Source organism: Myotis lucifugus, unplaced genomic scaffold (assembly GCF_000147115.1).
Source record: "Myotis lucifugus unplaced genomic scaffold, Myoluc2.0 scaffold_1, whole genome shotgun sequence".
NCBI classification, from domain to species: Eukaryota; Metazoa; Chordata; class Mammalia; order Chiroptera; family Vespertilionidae; genus Myotis; species Myotis lucifugus.
The window spans coordinates 30,526,211-30,548,279 of NW_005871049.1; the positions used below are offsets into that span (position 1 = coordinate 30,526,211).

Below are 22,069 nucleotides of genomic sequence, written 5' to 3' on the forward strand. Positions count from 1 at the left end.
ATGAATCAGCTTATCTATATATATATAAAAGGCTAAATGATCAACCGTCCATCCCATCCAACCAACTGACTGATCGACAGGCCAGTATATATGATGCACACTGGCAATTTAAAAATAAACGTTGACTCGTGCACTTCTATTATAGAGAAAGGGTGAATAGTGATATTAAAATATTTTGTATTTTAATTTTATAATACTATATTATATATACTATTTTGACATGTAATTTTTTGCAGTAATGTAATTACTGCATGAATCTTTCTTTTAATTAATTTCCTTTCAATGTGCATGAATCCATGCACCCTCTCTGAAATAAATAAAAATATATTTTTAAAAAATCTAAAAAGCAAAATGGAAGCAAGAAATAAATGAAATTTTATCTTCAGAAACTTAAAGAAAGTAACTTCCAACTTAGAGTTTTATACACAACAAAATTATTTTTCCAGAATAAGGGCAAAGTGGAGAATTTTAGACAAATAAAAACTAAGAGTTTTGCCATTTTGCTTCATCACTTAAAAAAGAAAATTCTAAATTTGGAAAAATGGAAGTAATTTCAGGAAAATGAAAGATGTTTAAAAGTATATAAATGAGTAATCGTAGAAAAACACAAATATAGTGAAGTTAAAACTTTTGTTACCTGAATAAAAATAACACCATGGAATAAAAAAAGAGAAATATATGTTACAATAATGTATATTTCAGAAGTAGAGGTTGTTGTTGTGTGTGTGTTTTTAAGATCTTTTTATTGATTTCAGAGAGAAAGGGAGAGGGAGAGAGAGATAGAAACATCAATGATGAGAGAGAATCATTGACCGGCTGCCTCCTGCATGACCCCAACTGTGGATCTAGCACACAACCCAGGCATGTGCTCTGATGGAGAATCAAACTGTCACCTCCTGGTTCATAGGGCAACACAACCACTGAACAACACTGGCCTGGCTTCATTTTTACAAATCAGATGTCGCTCTGTTACAGTACTCTATTTTCTCAGAGTGCTTTTAATGTGCTTTATCCTTAAGGCCATTTTCTTATAGAATATAGAACATATTAAAACAAAAAGTAAAATTAGCAGAACTACAAAGAGAAACAGAAAAATTTACATTAACACTTTCATTCTCAATAATTCTACTTTCAATAATTGGTAGAAGGTAAAAAAAATTACCAGTAATACAAATTTAAATTAAGAAGCCTCCCAGAACACTGAAATCAGTACCTACAGAACACATTTTAATGCATGTATAGGATATATTGCTAAATAAACTTTATTTTTAGAACCCTTTTAGATTTAAAGAAATTTGCAAAGATAATACAGAGTTCCTATACTCTGTACCCAGTTTTCCCTACAATTAACATCTTAAATTGGTCCTATACATTATTATTAACTAAAGTTCATACTTTTTCCAGATTTTCTTAGTTTTTACCTAATGTCCTTTTTATGTATCTACCCAGGGCACCACATTACATTTGGTAGGCGTGTCTCCTTTGACTCTTCTTGGTTGTAACAGTTTCTCAGGTTCCTCTAAAAGAAATTGGCCTCTTTGGAGACACGACTTATCCCAAGACTGGGACTGAGCGTCTTACTTTGCCAGAATGTAAGGAAGTGTTTAAAAGCAAACAACTCACAATGAGGGAAGCATGCCAAAGGGTTACAGGAAGCAAGTGAAAGAGCTCTCAATTGCCAAAATTGGAACAATTCAAATAAGAAAAAAGTAAAGTAGCATTGAATTATAATCCAAAGCAGAAAATAGCCATGTGTCCATATTGATATAAATATATGTTGGATACATAAATAAATGAGAGAGAGAAGGGACACAGCTCTTATACAGAAGAATTCTAAATAATTTATGTAGATACTTCAACTATAAGGAGGTAAAGTATAACTAAACTACCTACTCCTTACGCATGGACTATGCATAGTGATTTCCTTTCAAGGAGGGCAGTATGAAAAGTGAGATTAAAAGGTTACTCTATAGTGGAAAAGTCTAACAAATATGGCTCAGCCAGGTGCTAAAGATTAATACCCACAGTGATGTCATGTCCATAATCTATAACCCTGAGATAATATGATGAGAATGACACATTACTTCTGTGGTCTTCCTTCAAGAAACCCATAAGATCCCATGTGATCATGAGAAAGACATCAGAGAAATCCCAATTGAGTAATATTCTACAAAATAATCTGATCAATTATCCTTACAAGCATCAAGATCTTTAAAAACAAGGTACTAGTATATCTGAGAAAGTGTCACATCCAAGAAAGCCTAAAGAGGTCTGACAAGTAAAATTTTGCATCTTGGTTGTAATTGTGGAACTGAAAAAGGACATTGCAGGAATAACTGAAGAAGTCTGAATAAAGAATAACCTTTAGTTTATAAAAATTTGTCAATATTATTTAATTATAACAAACTAGAGGCCCGATGCACGAAAATCTTGCATGTGTAGGCCTTCCTTCCCCCAGCTGCGGACACAGGCTTCCCTCTGGCCCCAGCTTCGTCAGAAAGGACATCCAGAATGACATCCAGAATGATGTCTGGTCTAATTAGCATATTACACTTTTATTATTATAGATGTACCATACTAATGTAAGATGTTAATAAGTGAAATTGGGTGCATGGCATATAAAATGCTCTCTATATTGTACTCACAACTCCATTTTTTTAGCCATAATACTCAAAATTGTCAAGGTGAAGTAAACAAATACAGTCATCTGGAAAGAAATTTAGCAATGTATTTCTAAAGTCTGAAAATCACTTTTGCTCTTCAAAACAGTGATTTCACTTTGCAGAATCAGCTGATCCCATCAACAATCAGAAATGATGATATATGTTTATAAACAACAATTTCAACATTAGAATGTTTAAATAAAGTATATATGTATATTATGATGCACTGATACAATGTTTATTATGTAATGCTAATTAATAATAAACTTAATTACATACTACTAGAGGCCCAGTGCACAAAATTTGTGCACTCGGGGGAGAGGGTCCCCAGCCTGGCCTGTGCCCTGTCACAGTGTGGGAGCCCCACAATCAATTGCCCCAAAGAGGTAGGACCTACCCACCCATCCGGGGCTCCTTGATGGATTGCCCCAAAGAGGTAGGCCAGAGCCAGGGGTCCCGCCTCCATGCTGCGCAGAGCTGGGAGGCAGGACCCTTAGGACCCAAGGCAGGCCTCGTTGCATGAAGCCGGGAAGAGGCCGGATCCTCAGGCAGGCCTCGGTGCATGGAGGTGGGACCCCCAGGATCCCCAGGCAGGCCTTGCTGTGCGGAGCCGGGAAGAGGCAGGACCCCAGGCAGGCCTCGGTGTGCGGAGCCGGGGGACCCCCAGGCAGACCTCACTGAACCCCAGGCAGGCCTCGCCACGCGGAGCCAGGAGGAGGAGAGACCCCCAGGCAGGCCTCACTGCGAGGAGCTGGCAGGCCATGCCTTGTGGAGGCCGGACTCCCAGGCAGGCTCCCTGCTGCACACACAGCATCAAGCCCAAGCCCAGCCCCACCCACTTGCACACACCCCGCTGTGCGTGCAGCCATCTTGTGATGACGACCACTTAGGCTTTTATTAGTAAGGATTAGCAAAGTAGACAGGATCCCTAATTGCATATATATTATTCATTAACTATGTAAAATGTATTTAAAGGGATGGAATAGAATATGCTAAAAGGTTAGCAACATATCCCTTGCAGTGGAGAGGTTATGAGGAGGGAGATAGAGTGACTATCCTACTCAGGCCGAAAGAATGAAGGCACTGCTTTTAGGAAAGTTATCCTCAAAGTTCACCAACCTTGAGGTGCTTCAGTCTGAAAAGCATCTCTACAACTTGTCTTTGTCTGATTTCCATCGAACCGTGGTGATATCCAATGCCCCGCCTTAACAGACCGTGTAGTTTGTAGCCTTGTCTTGTTCCTCTCAGTCTGCGTAGGATCTTGGCTAAAGTCTGAAATACCCCCAAAAAAGAGTCTGTAGTGTCAAATGAAAGCATTGATCCTTCAACTTAACAATGATGTCAGGTCTAAAAAGATTGTTTAGAGATAAATTCAGAGTTGGACACACTTTAAACAATAGTATGTTTAAGGCCAGAACCCAAAACCTATTTAACTAGGCTTTATATTTTAGTAGAGTGGTTTCACAGTACCGGACATTCAAAGCTCCATATCTTTCTGACACAAGCAAATGCAACCCAACCTTATATGTAGTGATCCTTTCTTCATCCATTTCTTCATCAGGAACATGTACCCCATTTTATTCCCCATACCCACTGGGTGGTCAAGGCCTAGCCACAATCCCAACTGCTTAATCACTGGCTATAGCTGTAATGGACTGAACTAAGGGCGCCAGCTCACCCAGGGACAGTGAGGACACACTGAAGGGACAGGATAAGAGGTGGGTGAGGGACCAGAGTGCCCTGATGCTAGTACCCCCCAAAATTCTCAGCTTAGTCTGACTTGCTACCACCTCAGTTTTATTTTACTTTTGCTGTTAATTCAACTCTAACTTGCTGGGTTTCTTTTTTATTATCACCTCCAGTCATGTCTGACCGGTATTTATTGTTCTCTCTCTTCTTTCTTTCTTCATGTCTTCCAGTTTATCTTTTCTCTGTTATCTTTGTGTCTGTCACTTTCCTCCCCCCCGCCCTGCCCAATCCTTCCCTGTTTCTCTCCCTCTGCTTCTAACCTTTTCTCCTTTTCTCTCTCTCTGAAACTCTCTATTTCTGTACATTTCTTTGTCTATCTCTGTCAGTCACTGTTATTGTATCTCTCTCTTCTCTTTGTCTCTCTTTCCTAGTCATTCTTATTGTTTCTCTCTTTTCTTTTTTCTTTTCTCTTTTTCACCTCTTTACTCTCATTCTGCCTCTCTTTCTCCCCCTCCCAATTATTGCACAAGCCATAAACAAGTAATAACCATATTTCTCTAACTATTACATGAACAATAAGGTCAACCAGCAAGGATTTTATGAGCAACCATTGCTTAGCATTTCTGAATGAGCTGTGGCATCAGGGAGAAGTATAAGGCAATCAGAACTCCACAGTTTCAAGTTTGAAGAACTAGGCACAAGGTAGATAATTCAGAAGACAGACAACTATGATTTTGAGGTTCTTTTAGCAAGTTGTTGCTTAAGCCTATAGCTGAGAGAAAAGATGAGAGAAAAGATTTTTAGATATCTGTCTACATAAAGGAATAGTTATAATTAACTTCAACTAATAAAGACAGTTTCATAAATATTGGAGTTATACTTTGGCACAAATCATCAAGCTGTTTTTAATAACTGTATAAACTCAAACAAATTATCTCTTTAAAAAAATATATTTTATTGATTTTAGAGAGGAAAGGAGAGGGAGAAAGAGATCGAAACATCAAATGGTAAGAGAGAATCATTGATTGGCTGCCTCCTGCACGCCCCTTACTGGGGATCAAGCCCGCAACCCAGGCATGTTCCCTTGGCCGGAATTGAACCTGGGAACTTTCAGTCTACTGGGCGACGCTCTACCCATTGAGCCAAACCAGCTACGGCACAAACAAATTATCTTAATTTCTCCAGCCTACAACTTTAGTCTCCCATCCATTGTTTCAAGATTAATTTAGATTAAGTATGTTACGTGTTTTATAAATTCCATATCAAAGTATAGACATCATACACACTTTTATGTACTAAATTGTGCTCCTCCAAAAATTGTGCACCCCCAGTACCTCAAGATGTTATTGCATTTGGAGATGGAGTCTTTATAAAGTTATTCAATTAAAATGAGGTCATTGGGGTGGGCTCTCATCCAATATGATTAGTGTCCTTATAAGAAGAGGAAATTTGAACACAGGCACATAAAAAGGAAGATGGTATGAAGATAGACAAAGAAGATGACCATGTGCAAGCCAAGGGGAAAGACCTGGACAGATCCTTCCCTAGAAGCCCTCAGAAGGAAGTGACCTTGCCAACACCTTGACCTTAGACTCTACTCTCCAGAACTGGGAGAAAATAAATTTCTGTTGTTTAAGCCACTCACTCTGTGGTTCTTTGTTACAGCAGCCTTAGCAAGTCCATACACACACTTGCATTACCCTTGTTGTTTTTTTTTCTCTTACCTGATAATCCACAACTGTACGGTCAGTGTAAGTACAGTCTGGAGAAATTTCATAATGTTTCTTAAGGTTTTTTTTAATTTCCTTTATTTCAGCTGCTAATAAAATGATTCTTTGTATTCTAGCACCTGAATCTGAATTAAAATACCTGAATATGAAAAAGAGAAAAATGCGTAAATATATTGATTATATCATGTTCTTTTATTTTATTTTTTTTAAGTTTGAGGTTATGTATGTAAATGCCAGGTAACTCAAACCCAGAACACAATATCTCTATTAGAGGATATTCATCAGGCCTTAATTACCTCAATTGTGTCTTTATCAACTTACCATTTAAGTATACTTTAAACATATGCATTAATATGCATCTAACAGGAAATAGAAAAACCTCCTGCACCTCTCCCATATCTCATGTCAACCAAATTTTAATTTATTTTCTATATCCAGTGGAACAATATTTTTTACATTAAATATGATGGAAAAATTCAAGTATCCTACTAACTGCAAACAAATGCAAATTCTTAATAGTTGAAGAAGTATAGAAAAATGTTATCTGCTACTCTCTTCTTTTAAACACATACTGTAATTGATTTTCAATATGTGCCAAAATTAGCCATGAGCGATGTATTGGAGCACTTCTCAACAAGTCATTGCTCTGGTGAAGTGACATATGGAGAAAGGGTCACCATTCTGTTGGGCCATCAGAGTGGGCCTGATTCAGTCATCCTATCTGCAGTTTTACTCTAAGACCCAAACCCATTTTATATGACCACCCCCACCTCAGAAATTTATCTGAAACAGTCAGAAAAGAATAATTTATTGTATTATGGTTATTATTTCTCTCAAAAGTAGGTAAAGACAAATGCTAGAAAAGAATCCTGAGGAGGGTGAGACTTGTGTAACTATTATCAAACAAAGTTATGTAACAAAATTTATACATCATGTTTTTCAGGTTAATTTGTACATTAGAATGAAACAAAAATACAGGCATTTGTTTATATATTTATATACTTTATGTTAAAATAATAAAGTCATAAAAATGCAAAAATCATATTTCCTTTGTTATGTTAAAAGAAAAATGTGTCAGTGAACTTGTTCTGACTAATTAGCTGGTTGAAATTCTAATGGGTATCTTTTTAAACAATTTATTTTTAGCAATATGCAAACTTGCAATTTCTAAAAAACAAATCTATAACTTGCATTTCTAAGAAAAAAAAGAAGCTAGTATAATGAAGAAAATTATTATAAACTATTGTATAATTACTAAAATATTCAAAAAAATTCTCTCTTGGATGTCCCCACAAAAGTGAAGTATAATTAAATTAACTCGATGTATCATAGAAAGGGAAAAACAGTCACATTATTACGTTATAAAAACAAGTTTGAATTTATAAAAACAGCTGAACACCCATGCATTTTATTAAACATTTAAAATTCCACAGCTCAAGTAAAAACACTCACGCGGCAATGTTTCTTTTTTGAGATTTTCTTGCTTTCCATAGTTTCTTGATCAAAATTTTCTTCTCTCTTTCAGAATTTGGATTGTTATGAGTAATTTGTTTGCTTATCAAATGTGTAAAAAGTCGTGAAGCTGAAAGTTCCACTGAATGAATGTTAAATCTAAATTTAAAATATATGAGAATTGTTAATAATTGCATGTTCATATCAATCTTATATGTATCGTATATATTAGATACATCTCATATTACTTACATCTATCTCTCATACATGAGAGATAGATTATACATACAATCATATAAGTTTTATTCATAATCTACCTTTAATTTGTTTGCTTTGTAGATCTTGCTTTGTTTAAAATGGAATATAACAAATTAGATGTAGGTTTCCTCACCTTTCCTCTTATCTAGAATATATACATTTTGAGGCCTAATTCCTTTGTAGCCCACCTGGCGTGGCTCAGTGATTGAGCATCAACCTATGAACCAGGAGGTCATGGTTCAATTCTCAGTCAGAGCACATTCCCGGTTGTGGGCTTGATCCCCAGTGTGGGATGTGCAGGAGGCAACTGATCAATGATTCTCTCTCATCATTGATGTTTCTTTCTCTTTGTCCCCTTCCTTTCCTCTCTCTGAAATCAATAAAAATATTTTTAAGTGTCTTTAGCCACCCTAGCCATTATTTTCTCTTCCCACTAAACTTTGAAGCACCTAATGTCTTTATCACACATTTATTTAAGATGTATATATTATGTTATACTGTTGAGGGATGGACTTTATAATTAATAATTTGCTATTTTACTCTCCTATGTTTCCAGAGGTGACAAATATCTCCTCATATTCACTATTAGCACCTACAGAATTTCTTGAATTCTGAAATGTTGAGTAACTGTGTATATACTTACTGGCTAAACTATTGAGTCTAACTATTTCAAGGTCATATACAACCACTCTTCCAAGGATATTAATTCCTTAAGGGCAGCCATGTCACAGATTGCTTCTGCATCCCTGAGTCCTGGACTTAGCACCAATGAGCAAAGTAAAATGAACTGAATGTAAGCTCATTTCATACGTATAGATTAACAAAATATTTTCCAAAGGAAAATCATTATTTTAAGTATAATGAAAACATGATTGCTAATTGTTTAATGTTGCTACTAAGCCCCAGCTCACTTTTCTTTTAATACTCTTAAGGGAAAATAGGAAAAGGAAACTAGCAGAGTGAAGGTCTTTCCTTTTTAATGAAGAGTTTAGATGAGTCTACTTTTGCAAACAATCTATAGAAAAAATACAGCAAGGTCATATGTGTGTATATGTTATGCATGTGTGTGTTATTGTACATGCTCTCTTTGGCAAATGCACACTCTATTTATCCTTTTTTCCTTATCTTACTTTGATGATATATAGAACTTTTCTTATAAGGATGGGCCAGAAATTCTACAGTATTAAACTATACAATTAGATTTTGAAATATAGTCTAATGAGAGGTGCTCCTTTCTCTCATCCTATACCCAGCTTGGTATTATAAGTATGATTTCAACATAAATAGAGTTATAATTTCTCAAAATATGCTCTGGCCAGGTGGCTAAGTTGGTTGGAACAATGTCTACTGTGCCCCCCAAAAAAGGTTGTGGGTTCAATTCCCATCAGGGCACATACCTGGTTACAGTTTGATCCCTGATCAGAGAGCATAAGGGATGCAACTGATCAATGTTTTTCTCTCATATTGATGTATCTCTCTCTCTCTCTAGAATTAATAAAAACATATACTCGAATGAGGATTTAAAAAATTCTCAAAATTCTACTATTGTGAATTAAAGGTTATATATATTCTTCCTCAATGATTGTTTTCAAAATTCCTCAAATTTATACAATATTAAGTATAATGCTAAGAAAATGTTACTTACGAAAAAAATATTGCAGGCAGCCTATTCATTTCTTTAAGTTTTTCCACAAAATGAGGAAACATCCTTCGCTTTTCAATTTCTGCACTGTCAAAAGTTTGAGGCTTAAGGTACATGAATAACTGATTCACCTGAATAAAATTATAAGTCAAAATACTTATGATTGTGAAGAAGAGATAGATGATACAATCAGCTGGCATTTGAGACTGAAAATCAAATTGTTAAGGCTTAGCGCATTTTCATGGAGTAAGTTAGAAATTATATCTAAATAATGCAAATTTTCAAATAAAATTAAAATCTGAGAAAACTTGAATGCCATGTTTCTACAATATTTTAATCATATCTATGTCATATCATGGCACGGTGTTTATGGAATGGGGCAGAGATGGTTACAAATTGATATTGGTTATTAATAGGGTGAACACAGAGCACAGTAAGTCCTAACTGTCTACAAATAATATTTTTAACAAAATATCTAACATAAAATTAAGGAAAATAAATGTTTAAAACTAAAATTTTAGGTGAAAAGAATGTAAAATGTTAACAAAAATTGATAGACAAGATACAATAGATGAGAAGAGGATTTTCATGTTATGAATGACAGTTTATTGCCATGAGGCATGTCATAAGCTCTAAGGAAAAGAAATATATCACTTGTGCCTAATGGAGAGTATATTGGATGGAACTAATTAGAGCTTAGAGATTGGCCACCTCCTAAAATATGTTGAGTCAAGAGGAGTAAATAAAATTAAGTTTGATCTAGGCTGGTGCCTATATATCCCAGTGTGTTAAAAGCCAGATAATAGCAATAATAGGCCAAAGATTCTCAACCATGTTTGCACATTGAAATTTCATAGAATTTTGTTTTAATGTTCGACTGCCCCCGCACCACACAAAGCCAATCAAATCAGAAATTTTAATAAGCTGCATTTTTATAAGCAGCTAATGCTGACAACCTTTATCTATACAATAGCAATTCTTGACAGTTGGTTTTCACACTTGCAGATCAGGTAGTCTGCCCAAGTCTGGGTGTAATTAAAATTTAAAACCAAAACCAAACAGGGGTTCCTTCCCATGTGGAAAGAGAATGCAGAAAATATGGGTGGACTGAAATTCTGCTTCCATTACCTGAACCTGGCTGATAATGAAGTGATCACATCTTCACCATGACTTTGGGCCCCAAGCAGTCAAGGTTGTTTGATATTACATGTCAGGATATGTAAATGAGTTTGACCATATTCCGTTCCTTCTAACTGTCTGGTGAATCAGCCCTGGGTAACTACGGCATGTGTCACTGCTTGTACCATTGAGATATTGTAGAACTTATTTTCAGGAAGTAAAATATTATGAGGATTTTATCATAACAAAAAAGTAAAGTCAAAGAATGGAAATTATAGTAAGGTAAATTAAATAATACTTGTAATTTATTTCAACTATCCATGTTGTTGGCAACCAAAAGAAACTGGGTGTTCACCTATTTAAATAAGTAAAATAGACAAAAGGTCTTCCTTAGGGAAATATTAGAGAAGAAAATCAGGGCAATGACCCACTGGTATTAGAAATCAGAGAAGTCCTATCCTCTATGAAAAGCAATAGCTTAACTTGAGATTCAGAAAAGATGTGGTACCCAATTATTCTTTGCATTTTTCCACATCTAGATAACTAAATTTAAGCTAGAACACCAAGGCATGGCAATGGGGTACTCATGTTTCAAATCCTTGAAAGCTTTATGGGTGATTCTTCTGAACCTAAATGAAGAAGTCAGATCCATTTCATATTAATCTTAAATTTAAAGAAATCCTAAATGTTTTTAATTACCTTGCTTGGGTCCAGATGACTCCAGTGAATTATTTCCTTTTTCAGTTCCTCTTCATATTTCTTAGCATCTGCCCTCGTTATGACTATTTTATTTTTGAAGCAGCTGAATTCTTCAGGTTCTAACTCCTTGAAAATGAAGAACCACAAATACAAAGGAAAATGAAGTCATCATTTTTTCTCAAGTTTTCCATATCCACCATTACGAAGGAAATCTCTCAAGCAGTCATCCACATTCAGTTACAGAGATAACTACAGGTAGGTCAACAGTTCTGTTCTCTATGTAATGGTTGCATTTTATTCTGTTTTCATTAGAACATACCAACACATAATTTTTTTTAAACTTCAATTAACTCTAGAGGTAAAAGAAATAAAAATTTCTGAAATGTTTAATATATATATTATATATATTAAACATTATATATATATTAAACATATTATATATATATATTACCATGGCAAGACATTCTAAGCATTTTATAAATAACAAGTCAGTTAATCTTAAAAAAACCAACAAAGTAGATATATTTTTTTGGTAAGGAAAATAGGGATAATAGAGAAAATTGAACTTATTTGCCCAATTCTAGAGTACTGTGACTCTGGAGTTTAAATTCTTAACAAGGAAATATGCTGCTTTTATCTAAACCAGAATAAATACCATTCATGAATTTGCTTATTATTGATGGGCTGTCATAGCCAAAGAACTAGAGATATCAGCCATAGAAGTATATATTCACACACTTTTATTCTTGTCCATTCTGGCCAAACATGTACCATCGCATCATAAAGCAGTATGCTTTCCCGTGGAGAAAATCCAAGGTCTAAAGGGATTCCATACTTCTTTATCTAAAAACCATAAAATACAAAATTATTAATTTTATATTCCATATATAGGTTTATAACAATCTGGATACATACTCATTTTCCAAAGTGGTTTATACTTACATGGTTGACTGTAAGTGCAGCACATGGGTGATAGTGTTCAATGATAAACTCATTATCCTTTAGGGAACACACATACTTTTCTAGATCATTGTATCGCTCTGTGTACCACACTGTAAGTATAGGATTGAAATGATCATTAAAATCTGTTTGCTTTCAAAACTATGACCTAATTATGATTTTACAATTATGAGCAGGCCTAGGAAGAGTTTTCATAAGACCATTGCCAGGAGCACATTAGAAACAGTGCTGTGCATTGGGAAGAACCTTGAAAAAGGATTCAGTATATCTATACTGCGAATCAGTGTTTTACTTTCCTTCCTGGTCTTAGTCTTCAATTATATTATATCACAGTTTTTGGTTCCTGGTATTTATTTATGATTTTATAATTTATGTATCTATGTATTTTTGTAAAGCATGCCTTGTGTAATGGGGTCTGGGATAAATAATAGATATTTAGACATACAACTAATTAGGAAGATTGGGTATCACTATTACTATTATTGTTATATTATCTCTCTATCTTTAGGAATAATATTACCAGGTCAAAGAAAGAATATGTGTCTTCTTCCTTCCACCCCCCCTTCATTTTCTTTAATCAAAGAAGCTGATATTCTAAATACCTCTATTAATATTACACTGGCTTTATTTTTTTTAACACTTACCATTACCTAACATGTTATTTATTTAATTTTATTTACTATTCATCTTGTTTAATCTTTATGTCCACATAAAATTTAAGCTCCAGATAAGCAAAGAGTTTGCTTCCTATTGTAACTCTAGGGACAATAAAGGAACCCAGCACACATCAGGAACTTGAATATTTGTTAAGTGAAAGCATAGTGTCATATATGGGGATCTGTAGCTTTCCATTGAAAGTAGCCAGAAAAATATGATTTTATAGTACTTCATAGAATTTTCATGAAAACAGTCTCAAGTATTTAACGTATAGAAACATTCATTAATTCAGTAGTAAAACATTTAGAGTATATGTAAAATAAAGGACACCATGATACAGATTAAATATATATGTATATATAACATATAACACATTACATATGTTATCTATTTACTTAAATATACTGCATATATATTTTTAAAATGTCTAGTGTTTCTCAAGGAAAATAAGACATTAAAATAGTTACAATAGACAGTAGAATATGTCATAATGTAGGACATACTATTGAACTTGAACGAAAAGAATTAAGACTGTATTTCAGTTGTGCCTCTAGACAATATCTCTTAAATAATCAATAGATAAAATTTGGTCAACTGTAGATAAGAGGTCATTCCAGAAAAACTAATTAAAAAAGAAAATGCAAGTTTTGAGGAACAATGAATAATCCAAATGTCAAGAAAATTCATGAGAAGAAAAATTCCTGTAGTCTGAAATGGGAATGATAGCACAGAATTAGACCATAAGTAGGACAGTATATTTTGAAGCAAAGGTTTTTCAGGAAACCAAAACTGAACTGCCCTCTAGCCATGTTTTTGCCTTTATAATTTTTTTTTTTACAATATAGAAAGTGAAACATTTATCTGTGCTATAATTACATCTTTAACCATACTGAATTGTAGAGGAATTCACATTATTTAAAAATATATTTGCAAAGAGCTTGATCTTCAAGTTTATTAGATCTACCATTAGCTGTGTGAACTTCAGCATGTCATTAATCTTCTAGAGCTAAGATTCTTATTTAATTTCCTCTGTATATTAAAACAATATTTCCTGTCTATAAGTCTGTCTCTATTTTGCTTATTTGTGTATATTGTTCATTAGATTCCACATTTGAATGAAATATGATAGAAAAAAATTATTTCCCTTCAGATTTGTAATAAGAATCAAACTATTCTACTTATATGGCTGAAGCAGTTGGGTGGGGGTTGTGGGCCTGGAGAGGGTGAAGAGATTGAACAAAAAAAGAGAGAAAGAACTCATTGACAACAGGGTGGTGATTATGAGAGGGAGAGCAGGGGAGGTGGAAGGGGTATGGGAGAATAAGTGGTGATGGAAACAAATAAAATAAAATTTGCAAAAAATTGACTTCCCTTCAGATCTGTAGTTCAAATCAAATTCTTTTACTTAAAGAAGATGCTTTAATATGTTGCAAACACATAGAGTGTGCTCAATAATTCTGAGCACCCCCTTCTCTTAGTTAAGATAGTCTTACCCAGTCTAACTCTGTAGGATGGCTTTTCTATTCTTTTTCTTTGTTGTTTCTTTGAAACTTTCAAGACATTTTGCAATGAACTAGAATTTTCCATTTTGCTTTCAACATCTTGCCAGTATCTTTTAATTAACACCAACCATCTAGTTATGAAGAAAATAAAGGTATTATTATCACAGAAAAAAAACCCATATCATTTGTTTTCTGAGAAAAATTATTAAACATCTATAATAATAAAAGCATAATATACTAATTAGACCAGACAGCCAAACGACCATCCAGACGTCATTCCGGATGAAGCCGCCGCAGCAGGGGCCGAGACAGAGGTGGTTAGGGGCAATCAGGCAGGCAGGCGAGCAGTTAGGGGTGATCAGCCAAGCAGGCAAGCACTTAGGGGCCATCAGGCAGGCAGGCAGAGTGGTTGGGGCAATCAGGGCAGGCAGGTGAGTGGTTAGGGTGATCAGGCAGGCCGGCAGAGGGGTTAGGGGCAATCAGGGAGCCAGACAAGTGGTTAGGGGTGATCAGGAAGGCAGGCAGGTGAGCGATTAGGAAAGGGTGCAGGCCGGGCTGAGGGGATCTCTGCCTGCCCCCCCCCGCCCCCGTGCATGAATTACATGCACTGGCCCTCTAGTTGATTTTAAGAGAATAAAAATCTCTACATTTTATGCATACTCAAACTATATTTATACTCATACAGTTAAATCAATTACTTTTATGAAATCACCAAGAACTGATACTTTGAGGTTTCTTATTAAATTCATTTACCCAATTAAATGAGTATATCCATTTCTGCGATATGTGTTGACTAATTTTTTAAAAAAGTTTTGGTGTTTTGCATAGAAAAGTAGTGGGCATAGCCTATTGAAGGATGGTTCTAAACTGCCATATGCTATTCTCTGAGAACCCAAATATCAAGCTATAAACAGGAAAATTAAAGCACTCTCACACAACATTGTTGAAGAACCAGTATGTAAGTTACATCTAGTCAAAGGATGAGTGCAAATGTCTTCTAGTTATATATAACAAAATTTGAAGAGAATAAGTTTTACTTGAAGAGAGTTTTTGTTTTGTTTTAAAGAGTATTTTAAATAATGTCTGTATTATTAATTATTATCATTAATAGCATTAAATGAATACAAAACTCAGGCTTACTCAGTGAGATGTTCAGGATTACTGATAGTAGCAGAAAGTGCCAGAAAGGGACATCGAATCATAACAAGAAGATGCTCCCAAACTTCGGCTCCAATTTCTCCCCCAAGGCAGTGAACCTGGCAATGTGGTTAAATAAACTCAATATTAAGTCAGTTCCACTTTTTCTCCCAAAATACTAGTAGATTATGCTACCAGAACTTATTATTTCCTTCTCTCTCCACATTCAGTAATGTTCATTCACTCCTGACAAAGTTGTTGATCAAAGAATCCCAACATGACTTTGAGGAGAATTAAACTGGATTTGAGAATAATATATTGAGAGATGACTTGTTCTGTTATGCATGATGATAGCTGAACTGTGAAAAAGACTATCACATGTCATATTAATAATGATTATAAGCAAGAACAAGTTGAGCAAAAAAACACACTTTGTACGTCTTGTTTACAAATGAAATATTGGCTAAATTATAGCAATTACTATAAAAAGATAAGATGATGAAAAACCGCTCTAAAAATTCAACATTTTACTCATGTATCACTAATCCTATCACTGAAATACAGATAAAAATGTTTATAAAACAAATTAATTTGAAATAAATTGATTTGAAATTAATTTGAAATAAACTGGTACAGGATAAGAGCACTTATCCTGTACCAGTTAGAAATCTAGAGAAAGCCTAGTCCCCTGACTATAGAAGTTCATTCATTATTAGTTTGATACAATGATATGGACAATTAATCTATATATCTATATCTATATATCTATATCTATATATCTACATATCTATATATCTATATATCTATATATCTATATATCTATATATCTATATGGCTAATATGCAAAGTGTCCCCCCGGAAGTTCAACTGGGAGTTCAATCACTCGCCATGACATGTGCTGACCACCAGTGGGCGGCATGGAAAATGGTGGATGACCAGCAGCAGCGGCTGGGCGCTGAGGGAGTGAGGGAAGGAGGAGGTGCGGAGGCGGGGAATCTGATCGCTGGCCAGGCCTAGGGACCCTAACCTTGCACAAATTTCGTGCACAGGGTCTCTAATAATAATATATGAAAGCCAGAACATTTTAAAAGACTTGATTTAAAATAATCTCTGTAAAATTTTCAGCTAACAATAAACCTGAATTTAGTAAAATTAGATTCTTATGTAATTATAGCCTATCTATAATAATAAAAGTATAATATGCTAATTAGACTGGAAAGCCAAATGACCTTCTGGATGTCCTCTGGATGACCTTCCGGACAAAACCAGGGCTGCGAGGGCCAAGCCCCTTGCAGGAATCTCGTGCATCAGGCCTCCAGTATTTATAGAATGAGAACCCAATTTCAAAAGTCTTATTTATGCTTAATTTCTAATTTTTACTGAAGCCTTTATTTATGAAGCATTTATCCACTGTGAAGTATTTTGGAGAAGTAAAGAGAAGCTTTCAAAAATCTTTTAGTCAGACTTAGCCAGTTCGGCTCAGTGGATAGAGCCTGGGCCTGTGGACTGAAGGGTCCCAGGTTCAATTCCAGTCAAGGGCATATGCCCAGGTTTTGGGCTCAATCCCCAGTAGGGGGCGTGCAGGAGGCAGCCCATTGATGATTCTCTCTCATCATTGTTGTTTCTATCTCTCTCTCCCTCTCCCTTCCTCTCTGAAATCAATAAAAGTATATTTTTTAAAAAAGCTTTTAGTCAAGCTCGGCTCACATGGCTCAGTGGTTTAGCATCAACATATGAACCAGGAGGTCATGTTTTAATTCCTGGTCAGGGCACATGCCTGGGTGTCAGGCTAGAACCCCATTGTAGGGCCTGCAGGAGACAGCCAATCAATAATTTTCTCTCATTATTGATGTTTCTATCTCCCTCTCCCTTCCTCTCTGAAATCAATAAAAATATTTATTTTAAGAAGCTTTTAGTCAAAACAGAGAGAAAAGAGAAAAAGAAAAACATGTATATAACATCAGAAATATACTGATAATAAGGTCATTTCAATAAAGTGTGTGTTTGAAGGGCCAATAGTTTGGAGATGCATGTGAAATTTATAGTGATGAAGTGAAACTTGATAAGCACTCTTTAGTATTTTAACTAAAGATGCAAAAGACAAGATTTAAAATAAGCATTCTGCAGGTTTTTTTTCCCTTCATTGTTATGTTACAGGACAATCAATCTCATCTTTTTACATGTACAGATATATACCTCTGTGTGTCTGTGTGGCAATAAAGCTCAGGAAATGGAAGCAGGCTGCCTGTGTTCTAACCTTGGCTCTGCACTTAACGTGGGTGAACTGGGTAGAGTTCATCTCTCTTTGTCTCAGTTCAGTAGCCATAAAAATAGGCACTACTTTACTGTGTTTTTCTGCAGAATAAATGGCATTATAGCTGGACAGTTAGCTATTAAAATTTTTATGTATAGCAATATGTGTAATAGAATTATTTATATCTCAGGGGTGGAGAACGTCTGGCCTGAAGGCCCATATAAGGCCCACAAAATAATTTGGTCTGACCCTGTCAAGCATTAGGGATGAGTTAATTCAATGTTTGACCAAATATAGGGAGCTCATTTTTAGGTTGATAATTTTGTATGGCCTGTGAATGATGTTATAAATATCTAAATGGCCCTTGGCAGAAAAAAAGAGGTTCCCCTGATCTAACTGAATCTTCGCATTCTTTTTTTAACCTTTGTTTTACTGTGAATGTAACATTTAATAATTGTATAAAATATATTTTCATATTAACAAAGTATGATTCAGATTAACTAAGTAAAACAAACATCCTCATAAATCAAGACAAATATTTCCAGTATCTCTGAAGTCCATGCTAGAACAACCTTCTTCAGCAGTAACATGTTTTTTTAAAGTTATCACTTGGTTTTCATTATACTTCTTTACATATATACATGTGTGTTCACAAACAATAAAAGTTGATTTTGCTGGTTTTGTAAGGTTTTTTCATTTGAATTATATATTTGCTCAATATTACAATTTTAAGGTTATTCTGTTATATTTATTTTCATTGATCTATGTATTCTGTTGTATAAATATACCACATTTTGTTATTATTTCCACTCAAGTAGACATCTGAGTTGCTACTCTTAACATGAGTGAGGGTTCTTAAATTGTCTCCTTTTTTAAAATCTTAAATCTTTATTTTTTTCTAATTCTCAGGTATATAACTTTCATGGGAATTCCTTGTTCATAAAGTATGGTCATCTTCATTAAATATTGTCAAAAGGATTTTCAAAGGGGCCCCCCGCTCACAGTGTATGGGCCTTCCCATCACCCCACTTCCTCCACAACAGGGACACTGTCAGTTTCCCACCTTTACTGCCTCATTGGTGTGTTTCATTGTGATTTTTAATTTAGTTCAGTTTCTTTTCAGGGGTGTATTAGACATTGGAAAATCTCATTTTGTGATTGCCTTTTCTCTTAATATTTTAAAGAAATCCTAATATATTTTGAGTGAGAGGTCTTTGCCAGTTTATAAATTACAAATACTTCCCACTCAGTGGCTTGTAATTTCATTATCTTAATTATATATTTCGATGAACAAAAATTCTTGATTTTAATATAAATTTGTTAAACTCTTTTTCATAGTTTGTGTTTTTCAAGTTTGTGCTTAAGAGGTCTTTCTCTACTCCTAAGTAATGAAGATATTCTCTTCAAATAACATAAAGTTTCATCAATTTGCCTTTTACATTTTTGTGTTTAAACCATTTGAAATTGATTTTATGTATGAAGTGAGGAAGAAATCTATTTTTTTTCCTCTTCCATATTGACTTCCATTTTTTCCAATACTATTACCAGTGCCACGTTTTTGTTTTTGTTTTAAATAAAATGTCTATATCTGGTTCTATTTCTAATGCTGGCTGATTTGTCTATATTTTTATCCCTGTTTCAAAAGATATCACTCCATTATCATAGGTCTACAATTAAATCCCAATACCTGATAGAGCAAGTTTGTTTACCTTGATCTTCTTTTTTAAATGCATTTTTTGGCCTACTTTAATCTTCTTTTTCAAATGAATCTTGATTACTTTTTCCTTCTGCATTTCCATGTGAGTTTCAGAATCAGGTAATCAGTTTTCTCCCCACAACACTCAAATGTGCACACACAGTCACACATACAAATACCACAAAAGGACAGGAAAAAAATCTGAGTTTTTATTGCGATTGCAATGAATCTATAGAAAAATTTAAAGACCTAATTGTTTAAAATGATCTATTTGTGTCCAAAATGACCTATTATGTAAAAATAATCTATCATAACTATAATCATAACTATAAGCCCAGTGCACAGAAATTCGTGCACTGGCAGGGGGTGGGGGCTCCCTCAGCCCAACCTGTGCCCTCTCACAGTCTGGGACCCCTCAGGAGATAACCACCTGCTGGTTTAGGCCTGCTTCCCTGGTGGCAGATGGCACGCCCGATCCCGCGGTGTCTGCCCCATCTCCCCTGGTCGCAGATGGCAGGCTGGATCCCTCGCTGGGGCGGGCGGCGGAAGTCCCTGTGGATGTTCAGGCTCCTAAAGCGTAGTTTTTCTTTCTTGGTTTTATTTTTACTTCTTGACATTGAAATGTGTTAAAAATATTTTTTAAAAGAATAGGTCAAGCACCCAGTGAGGCCTTAAAGCCTGGGGTGCTTGCTTGTGTTGTCCGAGTCTAAGCTCACGGCGCTGGAGCACCCCCGGGAGACGGGACCCTGGCGTGGCTCTGTCTCCTTCCCGCAAACCACACGCCCAGCTGCTGCCAGGTGCCCCGCTGTCCTCCTTCACTTTTCATTCCGGACTTGCCGGTCACTCCTGGTCTCTGTCCACCTCTGGCTGATGTTGGGGGGTGTGTTTCTTCCTGAGGAGCCGTCCTGGTCCTGGTCCTGGCCCCTTTCCTGATGCTCCTTTTCACTTCCAGAGCCGCCCGTCTTGCTGTGTGCCATGCCTTTTCGCTCTTCCGTGGAGACGCCCAGACCTTTCTTTCCTTTGGGTACTTCTGGGGCTTTCTTCAGGTTTCCTTTCTGAGCTGTTTTTCTGATTTTGGACCTGGGAGCCAGGCCTCCTGCACCCTCAAGCTGCTGCGCTTCCTCTAAAATCATTTCTCCCTTAGGCCCCAGCCCCTCAAACCCCCCTGGAAAGCACTGGTCGCTTCCTGTGCCCGTGCGCTTCCTGCTCCCGGCATTTCAGGTAAATGGAGTCAGACAGCCTGGGCCTTTGCACTGGCTTCTTCCCTCAGCTCCGTGTTCGTCCTCGCCGCCCACAGCGTGTCAGCCCTGTGCTCTACTTTGCTGTCACCCACTCCCTGTGGGGACATAGTTCTGGGGTCGAAACTTTTCTTCTTTGTTGTTTGTTTTAAAATAACTTCTCTAATGTATTGGTGCCTAGTTCCAATAAGCATAAGCCTGATGCTCGAGTAGGCAGGTTCGGGTCTCCTGGCTGTGCACCTGGGGCTCACAGCTCCGGTGTCACTTCTGAGGAGCTGCCTGCGCCAGGGGTTCCTACCCCTGTGTGTGTGTGTGTGTGTGTCTGGTGGGGGCTGCCAGCCTCTCCCTGTCGTGGGGCTGGTGGCGGCTCCAGATCTCGCTGCCACCCGCCCCGCCCCGCACACGACAGGCCCAGATCCCATGCTGGGGCAACCAGCGGCTGGGGATTGCGCTGCCGCCAGCCTCAGGCAGGGCGGCACAGCGGGATCTGCCTGCAGTATGCAAATTAGCCGCCATCTTTGTTGGTGGTTAATTTGCATATTGCGCTGATTAGCCAATGGGAGGCGTAGCGAAGGTACAGTCAATTACCATGTTTGTCTATTATTAGATAGGATCAGTGCAGTTATAATCATAATATTGAATTTTCCAGTGAGAAAACATGGACTATTTCCCTAGGTATCTCTATTCATTTTATTCTTTTAAAATATCTTATTAAATATCACTCAATAAAGTTTAACAATCTCTATATATAAAAGCCTAAGCAACCATTATAACCAGTTGACCGAACAACTGGTTAACCAAACGACCGGTTGACTGGTCACTATGATGATGCACTGACCACCAGGGGACAGACACTCAACACAGGAGCTGCCCTCCTGGTCATCAGTGTGCTTCCACAGCCAACCTCCGGCGGTCCCTCCCTCCGGCTGGCTGGGTGGTCAGTGCACTCCCACAGCCAACCCCCCATGGCTGGCCTATCTCCTGCGGTCTCGATCGGCCTGATCGCCCTGATTGACAGCCAGGCTGAGGGACCCCACCCATTCATGAATTCATGCACCGGGCCTCTAGTATCTTTATAAAAGTCCTGTACATTACAAAGTACTTTGTATATTTAATGGTAGCAGAAATGATAATTAAAATGCTTGTTTATCTAATTTTCTCAATATGTGTTCCTATAAATAAATATGAAAATTATTTGTCAATTTGAATTTCAAAAGATGAAAAAAATATGAAGATATACTTGACCTAAATATAACTATGCTAGAAATAGTTTTTTTTTTTTAAAAAAAGTATATTTAAAATATACTTTTATTAACTTATGAACCAAAACTAATGATATGGCAATTAAAGATATTTTAAAGTGAATCATAAAA

The 22,069-nt window shown here is 36.2% G+C and overlaps 1 protein-coding gene across 1 annotated transcript in view; it reads right to left on the reverse strand.

The window, feature by feature from the left end:
• The window catches only part of LOC102417329 (probable ATP-dependent RNA helicase DDX60), a 71,007-nt gene that overhangs the window by 17,239 nt on the left and 31,699 nt on the right, over positions 1-22,069 (reverse strand). Inside the window, exons 18-25 of the mRNA XM_023752988.1 lie at positions 15,512-15,627; positions 14,363-14,502; positions 12,195-12,304; positions 11,991-12,095; positions 11,253-11,378; positions 9,438-9,565; positions 6,077-6,221; positions 3,783-3,935 (exon numbers count right to left, since the gene is read on the reverse strand). Coding sequence (XP_023608756.1) covers positions 3,783-3,935; positions 6,077-6,221; positions 9,438-9,565; positions 11,253-11,378; positions 11,991-12,095; positions 12,195-12,304; positions 14,363-14,502; positions 15,512-15,627 — 1,023 coding nt within the window. The remainder of the gene's footprint in view (positions 1-3,782; positions 3,936-6,076; positions 6,222-9,437; positions 9,566-11,252; positions 11,379-11,990; positions 12,096-12,194; positions 12,305-14,362; positions 14,503-15,511; positions 15,628-22,069) is intronic.